The 18,966-nt window shown below is 40.9% G+C and overlaps 2 protein-coding genes across 3 annotated transcripts; both read left to right on the forward strand.

The window, feature by feature from the left end:
* The first annotated feature begins 5,388 nt into the window (after positions 1-5,388).
* Positions 5,389-9,348, forward strand: hspb7 (heat shock protein family, member 7 (cardiovascular)). The gene is made up of 3 exons (XM_010741160.3): positions 5,389-5,769; positions 8,456-8,580; positions 8,740-9,348. The coding sequence occupies exons 1-3, from the start codon at positions 5,613-5,615 to the stop codon at positions 8,917-8,919; spliced, it is 462 nt and encodes a 153-aa protein (XP_010739462.2). The 5' UTR covers positions 5,389-5,612; the 3' UTR covers positions 8,920-9,348.
* A 648-nt stretch (positions 9,349-9,996) lies between these two features.
* Positions 9,997-18,867, forward strand: zbtb17 (zinc finger and BTB domain containing 17). 2 transcript variants are annotated; one of them, XM_019276794.2, is made up of 15 exons: positions 9,997-10,190; positions 11,693-11,934; positions 12,105-12,284; positions 12,851-13,192; positions 13,296-13,385; positions 13,738-14,036; positions 14,210-14,352; positions 14,447-14,747; positions 14,872-14,959; positions 15,328-15,444; positions 15,554-15,674; positions 15,842-15,972; positions 16,098-16,361; positions 16,526-16,615; positions 17,519-18,867. In XM_019276794.2, the coding sequence occupies exons 2-15, from the start codon at positions 11,730-11,732 to the stop codon at positions 17,956-17,958; spliced, it is 2,811 nt and encodes a 936-aa protein (XP_019132339.2). In that variant the 5' UTR covers positions 9,997-10,190; positions 11,693-11,729; the 3' UTR covers positions 17,959-18,867. The 2 variants fall into 2 exon arrangements, with proteins under 2 accessions (XP_019132339.2, XP_010739461.3); XM_010741159.3 differs by having other exon boundaries at positions 9,998-10,190; positions 11,690-11,934.
* The last annotated feature ends 99 nt before the right edge of the window (positions 18,868-18,966 follow it).

Below are 18,966 nucleotides of genomic sequence, written 5' to 3' on the forward strand. Positions count from 1 at the left end.
CTTACCAACCCTAATCTGAACACAAAGCCTTCAGTCTTAATATTTTAGAGGTACTTCTGAATAAAATTACACATTCGTAGAATAATTCAACACTGCTTAAAAATACTGTGGTGAAATAAAACACTTATTATGCTTATCTGTCCTCTATTGTTACCATTAGAGCAGTAGTCAGTGTGATTAACATATTGGAGCTCAGATAATTATGAACACGTCATCGCTGTGACTGTCCTGATGTCAGTGACTGTTTTCAAAGACGCTCATTTGAATCCTTTAATTCTTGGACACTTCAAGCAGCCTGCTCAAGGTCGAGGTAATCATTGTTTAGATCCTGGAAAACACACACACACACACACACACACACACACACACACACACCATTATTAGCACTTAGTTAATGTTCAAGTTCCCACCTCCCCTTTTGGCTTTTAATTAGCTTCAGTCACACTCACACACATGCATATACACCATGGAAATGTAAAATGTACACACATACAGGCTGCTGTTTTCAGTGTCAAAACTGGTTGCCATGGGAACAGCACGCCGAGGCAACTAGAGAGCCAGACAGGAGGTTATTTACAAATGAGAAATCACAAGTTCATGTCCTCCTTTTTTATTCGAAAGAGTTTATAATCTTAGTTTATATTTTGAAGGCAACCGGTTATGTATAAGCTTGTTCTACTGCCCCCAAGTGACCATAACAAATTAATTACTGTACCTTTAATTAGTATTAGGACTGTTGCTTTACAGCAAGAAGGTTTTGCGTTCAAACCCTGTGTTTGCATGTAGCCTTCAGCTTTCCTCCACTGTCTAAAGACATACAGATTAATTGGTGACTCTAAATTGCCCAGCATAAACGGTCCTTTGTCTCTGTTTGTTAGCCCTGCGATGACTGACTCCACCTGTTGCCCAGTGTCATATTCTGTAAATAGTGGCTGAATGATTAAACTTATGATTAGGAATATTATTCAGTTTCTATAAGACACTGTATGAAATTCAATTAGGTAAATCTCCATTTGCCTATGACTCTGATAAGGATAAGCGTGCACAGAAAATGAATGGATGGAATTTCTATTTGCTTGGTTTGTCTGTTATTGGATGAATAACAGAACAGTTGTATAGTTTTTACAAAAAGTCCCATCTTGAAAACAAATTGTAAAAGAAAATGTGAATATTTGAATATTTGTATTCAATGTCTTTTTTTTCTCCGTCCAATAAATGCACACTTCTTATTGTAGCCATTTCATTGTGCATTTATTGTGTTTAAATTATTAATTTATGCCTGAAGAACATATCCATTAAAATTTTTTATAGAGTAGGATTTCCATATGAAGGTCAGTGAAGCCAGTTAATGGAGTCCCCAGTCTTAGAAGCTTTTTATTCATGAATACCTATAAAACTACATTGGCGTACAAAGCTGACCATCTACTTATGAAAATAAGTTAGCAGCAGTGAGATGACCTTCCAGCTCAGCCAATCTATTAATGTGGGATTGGTGCATCTGTGTCCAACATTATGTAACAGCTGAAGCACACGACACAGCCAACTGTGGTGTGTGTGTGTGTGTGTGTGAGTGTATGAGCCAGTGTTATTCTACGTAGGCAGACAGGAATGCACACACAAACACTTACATGTAGAGGTGACTCAATGTCACTGGTGAGATTACTGACAGCGGGACCAGATTAACTTTCTTACATTTCTTCCTCCCACTTTGTTCCCTGGCGTTCTCCCTGAAGTTATTAATAGCAATATTTCATCTTATTCATTTATTGGAAATCCTCATGATTCTCTCTCTCTTTAAAATGTTGACTCCATCTTTGGTGAGGAATGCAGGATAATCCTTATTTATCCTGATTCTAACCTTGCAAAACCATAATAGTTCTATCTCAATAAAAACCTAGACCATTTATTATTAAATGTGGTCAAATGTTCTCAAAAGGCCCCTTTAAATGATCACTCATCTAAACTTTTAAAACCTCTGCACTAATTTATTCATGACTTTAATTAATTAGTAGTCTCAGACTTGAATAAGTGCATGACAAGTATCATTTCAACATTAATATTAATTAGAATTCCATCATTTTTCCATTTTAAATGAATGAATCTAAATTGTATCTGTACTGACTAGAGCTCATACATAACCTTGCTTCATAGTCCAGACTTTTAAACTCCTTTATTCCAGACTGTGACAACACTGTTATCTCTTTGGCTTGGATACAGAAATGTCTCTGTTTCCTGGTGTCTTAAAGGCAACAAACATCACTGTTGGATCTCTAATGTTGTGTTTGACAACCCCTCCCATCTTTTTTTCTCTGTTTACTCATCTCTCCATTATCCCACGTCTCTCCTATCACCGCTCCATCTGACACCCTCTCATCTTTGTCAGACTCTTTCTCACCCATCGGTGAGCATCCCATTCCTCCCCCACTGGAGACTTCCCTGCACACACTCCTCTTTCACTCTCAACCCATAATTTCTCTAGATTTGAGGGTTTGATACCAACAGCAGTGCTGAGGCTTAATTTGACTGTGTGTATGAGAGGCAGGAGGATTTGAGGATTTGATTTGATTTCTCGCCCCAGGCTTTTTATGAATTTTCAACCAAAGAGTGATTCAGGTTCATTTGAAATTAATTTTTGCTGAGTTTTTGAAGATCCTGAAGAAGTGAAACTATCCGGTATTTCACAGTGAATATTGTAACAAGGATGAAAATACAAAACAGTTATGAATACTACACTTATGCTTTCTATACCCTTTAAACTCCAGTTATGAATACTACACTTATGCTTTCTATACCCTTTAAACTCCTACTGAAATACACCATTGGAGTCCTGACACACAGGTTGGGAACCACTAATGGCTACATGCTATATACTTAAAAATAAAAATAAATAAATAAATAAATAAAAAGTTTGGCCTTACTTATGTTCAAACAATGCCAGAAACATGATTGACACATTAATAAATACAATGCCCAGCATCACTGATATTCTACATCAAATTTTACAGACCACAACTAGCTTTGGGCCCCTAACTAGGGCCCCTCCTCTTCAACGTTTATCTCCTCTCCCTTGGTAATATCTTCCGCAAATATAACATAAATTTCCACTGCTACATGGATGACACCCAGCTCTACCTCACCAGCAAACCCACCTCCAACCTCCCGCCCTCCTCCCTTACTGACTACTTGACAGAAATAAAATCCTGGTTCACTTCAAATCCTCTTAAACTGAACAGTGACAAAACTGAGGTTCTCCTCATTGGCACCAAACCAACATTATCCAAAACCAGCAGTTTCTCTATTGACATCGACAATTGCTCCATTTCCCCCTCCCCACAGGTTAAGAGTCTGGGTGTCATCCTTGACAGCACACTTTCTTTTCAGTCTCACATCAACAACATCACCCAGTCTGCCTATTTCCACCTATGCAACATCAACCGTCTCCGTCCCTCCCTTACACCCCATACCACTGCCATCCTGGTTCATAGCCTTGTCACCTCCCGCCTGGACTACTGCAACTCCCTCCTCCTTGGCTTTACCCACAAATCTCGCCATAAGCTCCAACTGGTCCAGAATTAAGCTGCCCGCATCATTACCAAAACCCCTTCCATCCTCCACATCACTCCTGTCCTGCAACAGCTCCACTGGCTCCTGGTCAAATCCCGCATAAACTACAAAATCCTTCAGCTCACTATCAAAGCCATTCATAACCTCGCACTACCATATCTCTTGGATCTTCTCCATGTTGCTGCTCCCCCTCGCTCCCTTAGATCTTCCTCCTCCATTCACTGTCCCCTCCGCCCGTCTCACCACCAGAGCGTCTAAAGCTCTGCTCCCCAGCTCTGGAACTTTTTTCCCCCCGTCATAAGGAACATCAACTCACTCTCACAATTCAAGTCTGCACTTAAAACCCACCTGTTTAAAATAGCCTTTTCCATCTGATTCAATTGCATTGTCCAATTTTAACCTGTTTGTAATGTTGTATTCTTTTGATTTTAATATACTTTTATGGTTCTTTTTGTTTGTTTCTGTTATTTGCTGTCTACTCTCATTTATAAGGATTTATAAGGTGTCCTTGGGTGACAGAAAGGCGCCTATGAAATAAAATGTATTATTATTATTATTTGATCTCCATGACAGCTCCATCGGAGGTGCAAAACACAGTCTGGTCAATCTGAATGAAAGGCCTGAGCGAACCAACAGTGTTCCTGCTTTTACCAGGGGGGGTGGAGGCTCTGTGTGCTCCCTGGAGGTGCTGAGTTGCTGGGCTGGATTTAGAACTTCAAGCATGAGGCTCTGAGCCCTGTACTGATAAGACTGGAAGCGCATATCATCTGTGTGTTGTTGTTTGTAATGCTGGGTAACGTTTCAAATGAGGCTTCAAAACCAAAGACCATCATTTCATTTTGCTATGAATTTCAAAGTCAGGATGCCTGTGATGAAAAACATTTGATGTTCACACTGAGGTTGTGTTGTCAGTCAGTATATCAGTGAGGCGTTGCATGTGTCATATTCAGGTCTTTCTGAAAAAGCAATGCAGAAGTCAAATATGCCACTGAGGCCATAAATTAATTTTAATGGATTAGCTGTCAGCAACACTGTGTAGACAAAAGAGCAGTGAGTGTTTTCTAATCATCATGGTTGTGCTCACCATGCAGATATTAATAGCCACAAAGCAATGTCACTACTAAGTCCCCTGCTCCCGCTGACGGCTTTGTTTTCAAGCACATTCTTTCCATCTTTGTTTTGCTCTCAACTTATCCTGTGAGATAAGAGTCAGGGCCCCATTTTTTACCTTTTTAACTTACTGTCCTCTCTCCATCCAGCCTGGCGGGAGAACGCAACATTATCAGCAAATCATTTGTTGTTATGTGCCGCAACTTTCAACATATTCATTGAATAAACAGATGGTAAGATTTTAGATTTTAGTTGAAAATGTGGCATAAACCTCTCTAATGACACAAAACCATGCTGTGAAAACACTGGGCACCATGTCATTTAATGGCAGAACCATGTGAGGATCCAATTTCAGGACAAAGCCATGGCACTAAATATTAAGAAAGCACATGAAACAGACAGAAGCAATGCAGTACAGGGAGAACTAAAGAGAGGACAGGGAAGCTATTTTAGGCATAATGTGTCTGAAATGACAACTGTTGCCCCCACTCTCACCCCCTGCTCTTTCTCTACCCCTCTCTATCAAATCCCGCTCTCCCTCCTGCTCTTAACCTCTGGGCCTTCAATGCCCCAGAACTTTTCCAACCACAGACGCTTCTCTCCATCGCTCTGTGCGTCTCATGATAAATATAGAACACTATTACCCTTTCCCAATAAGCTGTGACACACGTGCACACTGTCCAATCTACGCATGGAATCATACGGTATATAAGGGCCATGGGTGAGTGGTGGCAGGGGAGTGGTGAAATAAGTGACCTTACCTAACACAAGCAAGAAGAAATAGAGAGTGTGAGAGAGGAGTGTGTGTATTATTTCTTGCATTTAAGCCTCTGGAAGACTTCCAGAGCAGCCATAAGAAGAAGAAAAATCAACTGTCTCCGCCTCCCTCTTCCCTGTCTTTACTCTCCTCCTGCCTTACCCAGCACTCTCAGCCATCCATGAGTGTGACCAACTCCTCTGCCTATCGATCGGAGCGTAGTTTCCACCAGACTTCATCATCATCCTCATCCTCTGGTAACCCATACATGGATAAGAGCCGGACTATGGACTTTGGCTCCTTCATGAGGCCAGAGAGCAACGCCTTGGGGTGTTCCAGTAAGTTAGAAACAATTTAAATTCTCTTTAACTCATTTTGTTTAGAAAAGTGGTTTAAAACGAAAGAAACAGCAGGTTGAAGCGACAGCTTTGACTGTAAAGTAGAGTTATATCTGTGCTTGGAAGCAACTTGTTTTAAGTGTGGTCTCTGTTAAGAGACAGTTAAGAGGAGATAGATAACAGGCAGGACTCTGGTGTGGTTGATGTGTGGGACAAATATGTTTCTAAGACAGTAGACACAGTGCTGTATGATGGAATAACTAAGAAAAATAAAAGATGAAAAGGAAACAGATGCACATAAGAAAGCAAACTCTTAGTTTAGTTAGGGCTTAAAATAGCTTTGTCCTGGGTTTCTCTTCCAGATTTTTAAGTGTGTTTAAAACACACATTGATGTCAGGAGGCATTGCACTTGACAGTGATGTGTGGAAGTGGTGTGAACTGTATCAGTTCAGTGCTGGTGCACACAGAAGTGTGAATGTGTGACATCTGAACTTTAAATGGACTTCTCTGAATCCATGTGAGGCAGTGTATGGTTGTTGTGAAACCATGGTTGGTATCCTATAGGTGTAGCAAAAGAGCTTATGGGTGGGTGCAGTTAATGGGAAAGCAAGGCACACACACACGCTCGCACGCATACATGCAAACTGGGGAATGCTGGACTTACTGCCAGGAGTGTGACTTCACACACAGAGTATCTGGAGTGACGCCTGCATAAGGAATGACCAGATGGTTACCCGGTGACTGGTGTACACACCAAATACACACACATTTTGAATGATGTCACACGATGAAATCAAGATACGTGAAGTCAGAGCTAATATCACACACAAATATGCACACACACACTCATTTCTAGTCTGGTGACGTATATGAGGTCATGTGTTCCCACATAATTTAGGGACACACAGTCATAACTGTCTGGCAGTGCATCAGGCTACATATATACTGTATCCTGTTGATGGCTGCTGCTGCCTTGAGCCTGTTTTCCCATACATATTAAAGCTACACTAATCAATATATTTTATTTTAATAATGGACCAAATGACTGTGTAATGTGAAAGGTGTCACTCATAGTGACAAACCCACAGAGAATTATCATCCAACTCTGCAGTTGCTCTCAGCTATATCGCAATTTTAGCCTGTTTTAGTTTATCGTTTTGTTTTTAAGACCCCCAAATTCCACTCTCATCAAATCCTTTTTTTCAGCAGCAGGCAGCCATTTATGGATCTGATCAATCTTTTAGCTGCCTGCCCAACACCAAACAGCAGTCAGACAAAGTTAGCAACCAACTGTGGTCGATCATCTACTGTAGTGACCCCAGTCACTTCTTCAGAAGTTAATGGAGACCAGAGTAAATACTAGACTTGTGTAAACAGGTATTTATTTTAAACACTTTTGCCATAACAACTTTATCAGGTATAAATACTATGTTAAATTGTTCCACTGCCCCCAAAGGGCCAAAAATAAAACACATAAATAATGGAGGCATGACGTTTTTATTAACAAAGGAATAGAGAAAAAAGGAAAATACATTATTGGTAGTTGCTAAAAAAAACACAGAAGTCACATCATTGATATATCTGAACTATAACTTTTTTAATTGACTCTCTATAGTGCTGTAGAATTACAATACACAGCCTATACATTAATACTTCTTATAGCCAGTACAAATTCCAGAAATCTGGCAATAAGAACTAGAGCCCTGGTCTCATTTTGTCTAAGTAATGATGCAGTTAAAAAAGTTAAAGACAGGTTGCTGTTTATGTTTGGTTATTACATTTTATAGTTATGTTTTCATTTTAATTGGTTTTAGGGAAAACTACTTATCCAAGTTCAAATCGGTCATACCTTAATGATACATTTTATGCTCAACAGACCAGTTTGGACAGTACCAAACTTTAATTCAATATTTTAGTAAAGATATGGGCAAAGACAACGGCAGATACACAATTATAATACAAGAGCAACATCACATCCCATGTTTCCAATGGCATAAATAAAAAAAAAAACTGTGGGTAATAAACACAGCATGTTTTATGTTTAAAGTTTATAATTGAAATAATACATTTTATTTACAAATTTAAAACATGTTCACCAGCAGATGATTCAGTTGTTCTGTGTTCACTCTATTTATTACACTGACAACAAAAGACACTTTCACATTGTCATAGATCCTTTTGACAACAAAGCTTAGGTGGTACTAATAATTTATAGGTTACCTGTGCTTTTTCTACCGTGATTTTCTGAAAAATGTCTATTGGCTAAACTATTGTTCATCATTTTCATGTTTTTTTTTTTTTAAAGATCAAAAGTTCAGTGATTTTTTAAAAAGGTTTGTGTTTCTAAAATGGATCCCAAACAAACACACAGCTGCCTTTAAAGGTAACAGAGAAGGTCAGCAAAGATGTTTATGCATGTTTTATGGAAAGATTCAGTAGAACAGAAAATAACAAGCCTGAATAATGTTTGATTTTTTTAATCATGAATTCTATTCAATAGAATGGTAAAGTATTGGAACACCAAAATTAAATCTTTAACATGAAGTAGTCTTTTAAATCAATGAGAGCATATCACACGTCTGTACCTGATCCGTGCAAGTTCAGAGTTTACCCTCTTTATAAAAATAGAAATATATCTATCTAGTATGTTATGCTATACATTTTCTCGCCTTGTTGTGGGTTTAGGTGGATCTGGAAATATCAAGACTGTTGGGGATTCTTACCAGTTCGCAGTTGACGTGCGAGACTTCTCCCCCGAAGACGTTATCATCATGACATCCAAGAACCAGATTGAAGTTCATGCGGAAAAGGTGGGCAGCTTTCTTCATGATTTTAAATGATAACATAATATTAAAGATGTTAAAACAATGTTCAGACCTTGAGACTATAATTTTATTAAACTGGGGTCTGTGGTCTTGTGTGGATTTCAGTCACAACACAAGTCATCACTATTATTCTGTCTTTTACAGTTGGCCCCGGATGGTTCAGTGATGAACACTTTTACACACAAGTGCCAAATACCTGAGGACGTGGACCCCACCTCAGTGACATCATCACTGGGCGCAGAGGGGATTCTAACAGTCAAGGTGCGGCCTCACCTGGCCAAACACGAGCTCGCACAGACCTTCCGCTCGGAGATCAAGATCTAGAGAGGGACCCACTTTCTCATCACAAACCTCTCACCTTATTGTGTTTTTATGCTACTTCCTGTATTTCCTGTCTTCACTCAAACCATTCTACTCCAAACACTCAGAGCGTTGGCACTATGTGCTCTATAAATCATGCCACACTCTCCCTCTCTGACTGCAACAATGCCTGTTGTTGCTCATGTATATTCTGAGTTAGTTCACCATACACTGCAGCAATAGGTCGTACCTGTGCATAAAATACCGAGACACACAAGCTTGGACATGTACAGCATTTGGACACACACGCACACACAAACGTCAGTCCATTCCTGTCCTCTCACACAGGTCTAAAAATGAAGACTGGCCACTGATATTGATGGCTTCCACGTAATAATAACTTATTGTATATTATTATTTGTGTGAATAAAATGATCCTGCTTTGACAATAAACACGTGTATGCCTTTTGATTGACGTACAGCATGTCAAATTGTATTTATTAAAACTTATGGAGTAGAGCTGAGTTTAGTAGTTGTTTTCTTTGGGGACATAACCTCCCTCAGTATTAATTCCCGGTACAGCCTTGTCCAAATGTATTTCCTATAACAGAACAAGAATTTTTCATTAAATTATCAGTCTTAATTAATATGCAGATTAATTAATAACCCGTTTTGAAAGAATGATTTACAGACACCACAGTCTGTGGCCTTTGGTTTTGTTGTTTATCCCTGAGGCCACATGATTAAAAACCCATTACAACATGATTTACAATGTTGCAACGTAAGAAGCCTTGAAATGAATGTTTTTTTTAAAAAGTTCCCTAGAGTGCTTTGGAGGTCATTCTGCATTATTATTCCTTAAAAGACATGAACCTTGCTTAATTCACATTAGTCCTACTGTGTAATACACAATAAGATAAAATTGATAATAAAAAGACGAGTTATTGCACTTTGGGCAGGTTTATCAACGCGTCTACTATAAACTATATGTGTTAATAATTAATTAATAATTAATGGACAGTATAAAAAAACGTAGCTCGAGCTCGAGCCTACTGCGCCACCACGCGGTCACCATGAGCACAACACGTGTCCACACTGCGCGTGCTCCTGTGATACATCCGGCCGGTCCCTATCAATCGATCAGAGAGAGGAAGATGGTGGTGGATGAAGTGAGCGGAGCAAGATCGATCACCGAAAAACTCGATTGGGTTTGTTTTTCCTAACTGAGCCAAACACTCCGTAACACCGCCTGGCCTGGCGGTCTGACCCGGGAGTGAAGAGGCGACAACAAGGAGGTAATTCATGAGTCAGTTTGTAGTAAAATGGCGCTTGTACGAAGTGGAAAACGGGAGCTAGCTGTGACAACAACAAGAGATGAAGACAGGCCCGAGTCGCCGCTCCGCCATCTTGTCCCTTCACTACATGCATGTCAAGGCACGCTAAATTAATCCCTGATAACAAAGCTGCAAGGATGGAGGAATTGTAATCGATGTGTTGCGCTGTCAAACCAGGCTGTCAAAACTTTTAGAGAAGCTACACACGAAATATCTTCACCACTGTTTGGTATTTTGTAGTTACATGTCTACCAGGACATCACTTGAAGCTAAACTCAGCGTTAGTCTGATTATTTTCGCCATTCGTGTCTTAGTCAGCTTCTTAATAATCTAGCTGTGTTTTGAATGTTCGTTGTTCAAAGTCAGTTTGGGTTCAGATCTGTCCCTCTGTGTATTTTTACTGGTGTCATATAGAAGAAAATATATGTATCCATGAGTGCTAATACAACACAAACCAGACACACACATCAAACAGGATAAATAAATAAATACTAGTTTTACTTTTGTGTTAACACAACACGTCAGCACAAACGCATTGGCTGTTGTTTACATTGTAAAAAAAGTGTTTATTGACCTAGCTTTAGTTATGCATTCATTACATGTAAATATGATTAAATGCAGCATCATCAGATACAGTAGGTCCACACTCTTTTTTTTAGATAAAAACAATGGTGCTCTATTACATTAAAATAGACTATTCACTAACAAGGACCACGCCCGTACAGATGAAGTTTAAACATGTTTATTACAAGTGACGTTCGGGAAGCATGGGTGATATGCTGCGGGAGGGTTTAGGGAAAGAGAGGGTTAGAGGGTTTGAGGGGTGGAGGGATGGTGGGATGAGGGTCGGAGGATGAGGGATGTTAGGGTGAGGGATGAAGGGAGGGAGGAAGGGATGAGGGGAGGAAAGGCGAGGGGGATGAGGCGGGACCATCGGCAGAGTGGTCCTGAGGTTGACCGGAGGAATCCTGGAAGGAACCTGGGGGGGATGGAGACTCTGAGTGGGGGAACCGTCTCTCTGCGACTCTACGGATTAGAGCCCCTGGTTCCTGTGTGGGAATGGAGACGAGAAAAGGGGAGACAAAGCAAGAAAGAGGGTATGGGGGGGTGGGATGTGACAGCGGTGTCAAAGAAGGAGTGGAAAGAAAAGGAGTGATTAAGTACGTGGAGAATGGAAATTGAATGAGTACGAGGTGTGGCCCTAATTCCCGAACCCAGTTTATAAAAACTCCATATAATAATGACTAACATCCAGTCATAAAAGGTCTTCCAGTTTTAAAACTGTGTTTGTTTGTTTTTTAAACCTGTATTTAGTTTCACATTACTCTCTCATATGTTGTGCTCAGAGAGAGGAGACAGTCGTGTCAGAGGTGTCATTGTAAAGTCAAATGGATTCACTGGTCAAGCTGACTAACTTATCAGTCTTCCTAATGTGCCACATGTGACTTGATGCGTGTCAGCAGTCTACAGGTCCTGTGCCTGCCTCTAGCCTTCAAGACGATGGAGTTCCCATGGCACAGTGGGAAGGTTCTGGAGCAGCTTAACCGCCAGCGCAAACAGGGACTGCTGTGTGACTGCACCTTTGTCGTGGACGGGGTGGACTTCAAGGCCCACAAAGCTGTGCTGGCGGCCTGCAGTGTCTACTTCCGTACCCTCTTCCTGGACCAGAAAGATGTGGTGCATCTGGACATCAGCAATGCAGCAGGTGGGTTCACATCAGCCTGTTCTTGCAGACTTTCACATTACTTATCAAATTGGTTTTGTCACTTCCAGTGCCTTTGCACACCAATAGTTTACTTAATTAACGGTACTATGTTGTAAATGTACTCCCCCATTACTGCTGTATAACCAGACCTGTTGTATTGTTGATTGCAGGTTTGGGTCAGGTCCTGGAGTTCATGTACACAGCCAAGCTGAGTCTAAGTCCACAGAATGTAGAAGACGTGCTGGCTGTTGCTAACTTTCTACAGATGCAAGAAATTGTAAATGCCTGCTCTGCGTACCAGTCAATGGCAAATCCAGCTCCGTCCCTCATAACACTGGATTTCGCTGTTGGTGAGTGGCTTTCAGCTTTCTCAGTGTAGGGCTGCAGTAAATATTTAGTGTGATTAATGCATCAATCCGCTTCACTTTTTATTTATGTCAAGTGCTGAGCCCTGCCAGTCATTTATTGCTGGTGTAGAAAGGAATAGATGAGGGTAGTCAGTTCTCTGTGTTGCGTCTGTGTTTCACCTAAACATTGTTTTTGTACCATTAGGTTTCCTCTCTCTATAGTTGGTAATAATCATTACAGATATCATTCTTCACCTGCGTTAATGAGAAATATAGAGAGCTTTTCATTTTAAACTTTAGTGCAGATATTTATATTATTTTATTGGTATTATTGAGCTCATAATAACATTTTATTAAAACTGGCAGTGTCTTTCTGATGTGAAGCAAGTTAATGAATTTGATATTTTGTGCAAAATCGATCAGTCTATTCCCGCAAAAAATATTAATCTCAATCTGACTCAACATTTCAATTAAATTCTATGTTGCAGTATAAATAATGGAGCCCGATATCAAATTCTTGCTTTCTATTAAAAGAAAGAAACTTTTCTATTTTTTCTTCAACAAACCAGAAGAGAAAACAGGAGATGAAGAGCAGAGAGAGGAACTGGAGAGTGACCTGGCAGAGGTGGCAACAGAAGCTGAGGAGATTCCGCCGAGCACCACCCTGACAGAAAATAAAGAGCCTACGGAAAATCAGGATGAAGGAAGTTTAAAGGAACACATTGCTGATGAAACACAAGAAGCTGTTTCTCAGCCCAACGTGGCCAGTACCCACTCAGGCCCCCATCGACCCCAGAAGAACACTGCTCCTCCTGCTCAAAAAAAGACATCTATAAAAAAAGAGGAAGAACGTGTTGGGGAAGATGTGCCTGTATTTCAGGACGACCCCTCTGACACTGACTACACGCCAAGTACGTATTTAAACTAAAAGTGTTGAAGGGCCACGGGCTGCATTACAGTGTCTCTTTTTATTTAACCAATAAACTGAGAGATGTTTTTGTTTTCTGTTTACAGAATCACAGTTGAAACCTGCTACCAGCTCGTCCTACATGAGTTCCCGAGGGAGAAGAATCAGGAAACCTCCTCGACGAAACTTCCCACCTGGTGAGCAGGTTGCACTGGTTTGTTCCACTGCATCAACCTAAACAACAAACAACAGCTCTTTCATATAAACTTTGCACTGTTTGTGGAATTTGTTGAGTATCATAATACAGTAACATGATGTAGACAGGAAGAAGTCAGGAAATGTGATACATTAAAAAAAAACTACTTAAAATAGAACTAGTACTAGTTCTTGTTCTAGTGTTTCTCTTTTAGTCTTGAATTCTATTGCAGGAATCAGTGACAGCCTTACAGTTTCAAAAGTGATGTCTGATACCTGTACACCTTCCTTTTACAGCAGTTGGTATTTCCAGACAGTGTGTCATTTTCAAGAGCTTTATTGTCACCCTTGTAGACAATGATTCCGAGGATGAAGGGACGTCAGAGACAAACGTGGGGAAGGAGGCAACAGAGCCGGCAGAAGTGGCTGGAGAGCAGGAAGAGGTCTCCATGGATGAGGAAGCTAATGATGATGACGATGATGATGATGATGATGATGACGACGATGAAGACGGGGCGGAAGATGCCGATGCTAACCAGCAGGTGGGCGGACTGGATTCGAGCAGCGAGGGAGAGGGAAGACAAACAGCGTCAGCGTCTATGAGCAGCCGATCCGAGTCGAAACCTTACAGTTCCGTCACGCACAAATGTGAGGTGAGAATTATCAGTCAGTGTGCGAGAGGGAGGAATAAACATCTTTTGTGTTTGGCTGTTTGTAGCTTATGCATGAATGAATATCGACTTTTTTGCTTTTAACTGCGGAATAGCACTCTTCACTGTCGCAGTAGGAACAAACACACAACTTCACAACATTTTCTTCTTTCCAGGACTGCGGGAAGAAATTCACTCACACTGGTAATTTCAAGAGACACATGCGTATTCACACCGGGGAGAAGCCTTTCAGCTGTCGGGACTGCAACAAGGCATTCTCTGACCCTGCAGCCTGTAAAGCCCACGAGAAAACACACAGGTGAATTACAATTTTAGCTTCTTTTTACTGACACCTGCCCCCTCAGCTCCGTCAGGTTTCGTGTCTTAAAATTGAGCATCTCGTTGCCTCGTAGCCCCCTGAAGCCTTACAGCTGCTCGACCTGCGGAAAGAGCTACAGACAGATCAGCCTGCTCAACCTGCACCGCAAACGTCACACGGGCGAAGCACGGTACAGCTGCGAAGTGTGCGGCAAGCTTTTCACAACATCTGGCAACCTGAAGCGCCACCAGCTGGTGCACAGCGGCGAGAAGCCGTACCACTGCGACTTCTGCGAGAAGTCCTTCTCTGACCCCACCGCCAAGATGAGACATCTGGAGACGCACGACACAGAGAAGGGCAACAAGTGTCCACACTGCGACAAGCGCTTCAACCAGGTATTTCAGTTGTAAAAAAACTGAATTTGGTTGTCACATATACACACAGTTGAAACAATGATACAGTACTGAGCAAATAACATTGGATGCGTTAACTTGTTATCTGATGTTGTGTTGTCCTTAGGTGGGAAATCTGAAGGCTCACCTAAAAATCCACATCACAGACGGGCCTCTGAAGTGCAAAGAATGTGGCAAACAGTTTACCACTTCAGGTAAGAACAAAGTATGGACCATATGTTTTGGTTCACTTGTGTTGTGATTCTTGGGTTCTCAACAAATTGAAATTTGACCCAAACAACGCTTTTATCTTTTTAATGATAATACATCTTTTCAAGCATCCTGCTGTATGTGAGCCTGATACCTGACTTTTTTTACTGATTTTTTTTTTAATATAAGCTATTGCACAATTACTTTCTGATACTTTCAGACATTGAAAAGAAATCCATAAAGTATACTTTGACCCATTAGTCAGATAGCAGCAGCTGCTTTTAGTTTCAGGTTATTCACAGGAAGTTCTGTTGCTGTGTCTTTGCTTTGAGGCATTTGGCCTAACCTTGTGTAATGGTATCTCCCTTTTTAGGAAATCTGAAGAGACACCTGCGGGTTCACAGTGGGGAGAAACCGTACATCTGTATGCACTGTCAGAGAGCTTTCAGTGACCCTGGAGCTCTGCAGCGGCATGAACGCATCCACACAGGTACTCACTGGAATGTGAAGGAACACGTGTGTTTTTTTTTTCAATCTGAAACCCCACACGAATATTATCTACATCCAGCCATGGTGAGACCGTAATTCATGTTTTACAGGAGAGAAGCCCTGTGTGTGTGTTATCTGCGGCAAAGCCTTCACCCAGGCCAGCTCACTCATCGCTCACGTCCGCCAGCACACTGGAGAGAAGCCCTATGTGTGTGATCGCTGTGGCAAAAGGTCAGCAAGCAGATAAGTGGTGATAAGTGGTGTGACGGGAGGATAATTTTTCAATCCCAGCATTCATTTTCTTTTACATTTTTTGTGAACTGACCCTTTTAAATGTGATACCTGTGTGAATATAGCAAACCAGATGAAGGATGTATCTCATGTCTCTCTCTGGACAGGTTTGTGCAGTCCAGTCAACTGGCCAATCACATTCGCCATCACGACAATGTCCGACCACACAAGTGTCAGATGTGCAACAAGGCATTTGTTAATGTGGGAGACCTGTCGAAGCACATTATCATTCACACAGGTAAGGACAAAATTGGTGTCACGTAATTATGGGAGCTTTGTGGTAATGGAGGTCTCTGATGCTATTTCTCTAAATCCTGCATAGCTCACAGCTTTCACTCTCCTTCTCTCCATCTGCTCTCTCAGGGGAGAAACCTTTCCTGTGTGATAAATGCGGCAGAGGGTTCAACCGCGTAGACAATCTGCGCTCCCACGTCAAGACCGTCCACCACGGCAAGGCCGGCATGAAGCGGCTGGTGGTAGCTGGCGGCAGCGCTGACGAGGGAGCCGACGGGTGTGCAGGGGCATGCGCGTCTGACAGCGAGATCAACATAGTCACCGTCACCACAGAGGACATTGTCACCCTGGCAACAGAGGCCCTGGCAGCCAGTGCTGTAGCTCAGCTGACAGGTCAGACAGCATCTTCATTGATTTTAAGGGGAAATGTCAATATCCTCTGACATACGCTGCAGAAAGCACACCAAACATCTGCAGATAATAAAAGAAGCACGAGGATGAAAGAGCTTAGACAGTGATGAGTGTTTGTTTACTATGTGTCATGTGTCTGTTTACAGTAGTTCCAGTCGCCGCTTCAGTGTCTGCAGATGAGACGGAGGCTTTGAAAGCTGAAATCACAAAAGCAGTAGAGAAAGTTCAAGAAGCAGGTACGACTGCACAGTATGCACTTCAATAATATCATACTCTTAGAAAACAAAACAAACAAAAGGGTGAGGGATGGCACTTAGAACATAGAACAGGATATTATGCATGATATGGGACAAACAAAAAATAAAATAAAAGAAATGGAATGGAATGTGTATGTAACTGTGAGATATATTTATTTTAAGGGCAAAGCTTTGGTGAGGGTTTAGGTTGCCACAGTGGAACTGAATCCATTGCTGAGCTTGTTTGCTGCAGTGCTGCAGCAGCATTATTACACACTGAGTCAGGATCTGGATTTAGACAGACGTGTGTGGTGAGCTAGATGCCAATAAATTCTACACACTGATTCTTTAAAACATCAAAGCAAACGCATACTTGAACTGACCTGTGAAGCTTCGTAGACCTACTATATGATACAATTAGGTCTGTAATTCTCAAGTGAAAATAAATGAATTGCATGTTAAAATGGAACTTTAGTATCAAGTAAATGTGTGGCTGCAGTACTGCATTACAACATAATAACAAGTTTGATTTTAAATAAAATGGCCCACAAGGTCTATGTAATATTTGCTGCAGCTTTATATAATTTTATAATTATATCACAGTGTAAAGTTTGTTATGGTTTACTGTTGTGAACATAAACTGAAATAAAGAGTAAGGCATGTTTTGTATTACAGGAAACTTTGACACTCAAAATATTAAATGATATTAAATCTGAGGGTGCACGGTAAATAATATGATTATTTTGAACTTAAATTAATGTTGTGTAACTATATTATCTGTTACTGTTTAGTTTCATTCTAAGTCCTATCACTGAAGGACACAGAGGCTGTAACTTTAAAGAGAACACAGTATGAGAAATGTAGAGCGCTTACATTGTTTGTCAACTCTTCTTCTGTCCCTAGATCCCAACACCCAGATCTTGTACGCTTGTGACTCATGTGGTGATAAATTCTTGGACGCCAGCTCCTTGGCCCAACACGTACGCATCCACACAGCTCAGGCCTTAGTCATGTTTCAGGCAGATTCCGACTTCTACCAATACACCACGACCACCACTGCTGAAGGGGATTCTGCCACAACTTGGCAGCCCACAGCCGAACAGGTCATCCAGGAAGGAGAGCTCATCTTCCGTGCTCAAGATGGAGAGGGAGAGGCAGAAGGAGGGTCGGTGGCGGAGACACAAGAACAAGAAGGAGAGTCAGGGGAGATGATTCATGAGGAGGGGAGGGAGGATGGAGAGGTTGAAACCCAGACTGAGCTCCACACAGAGGGAAAAGATGAAGCTGCAGCAGATGGAGAGGAAGAAAAAGAAGAGGAGATGGACTGTGAGAGTCAGGCATAGTGGGGCAGAAATGTGAAGAGTGTTTGATATATTGCTTGTAACAGAAGTCTATTTTGAAGAGGGGAAGGAAATCCATCATTAAAAAATGAAGTGAGCTGATGAAAAGTTCCAACATGCCATGTTGTAAAACAAACTGGATTCATGACATCACTTTTTAAACAACGTTATCTTAGGATGTCTGGTCATTAATCATGTTTCTGCAGTCTTAATTCCAGGAATTTATGTGAGATCCAGTCAGTTGGTAAATATTATTTCAAAGATGCTTATACTACTTTGCATAGTTTATTTTTAGATGGAAATGCAGGACTCTGCGTTGGTATAAAGCATTAGGTCACAATTCTGTCTTACCTAATATAACTTAAAAAAAGACTTCTGTGTTATTTTTCCAATTCATTCATGAGATATGTACATTTTCCTTAAATAGTCAACAATATTTTATTATTGTACTTAGTTGAAGTATTTTCATGAGAAGCACATTATACAGAGACTACCTAGATGAGCATGTTGGGGTACTAAAGATATAATTGCTGGGTAATTATTACCTCCCCCTTTTTCCAGAAGTGGGATGTCATGCTGTCATGTACCTGGCAAACACTGTAAATGCTGTGCATGTTGTGATATTTGTATATTTGTTATGTGTTCTTTAAAAAAGTCTTAATACCTCTGATAAAATATAAAATGAAATATGTGTGGTGATGACAAACTGCTCAACAATTCAGTTTTTACACTGATACAATGACAGCTTTTTTCTGGTATTGCATTGAACTGGTCACATTGGTATGAAGACAGTTCCCTGTCACCAGTGGCTTTATGTCAATATTTTGTCTGATTATATTAACAATAATAATACATTGTTTAAACTCACTGGAGGTCATCAACAGATCAATAAAGAATCATCACACAGTCTGACCAGCCTTGTGTTGCGCTATTATTTTTTTAAATTAAAAAACCCCAATGTGTATTACTGTGCTTGTTTCATATAACTTAGTATAACTTAACATAATTTAC

The sequence above is a fragment of the Larimichthys crocea genome, chromosome XV (assembly GCF_000972845.2).
Source record: "Larimichthys crocea isolate SSNF chromosome XV, L_crocea_2.0, whole genome shotgun sequence".
Classification (NCBI taxonomy): domain Eukaryota; kingdom Metazoa; phylum Chordata; class Actinopteri; family Sciaenidae; genus Larimichthys; species Larimichthys crocea.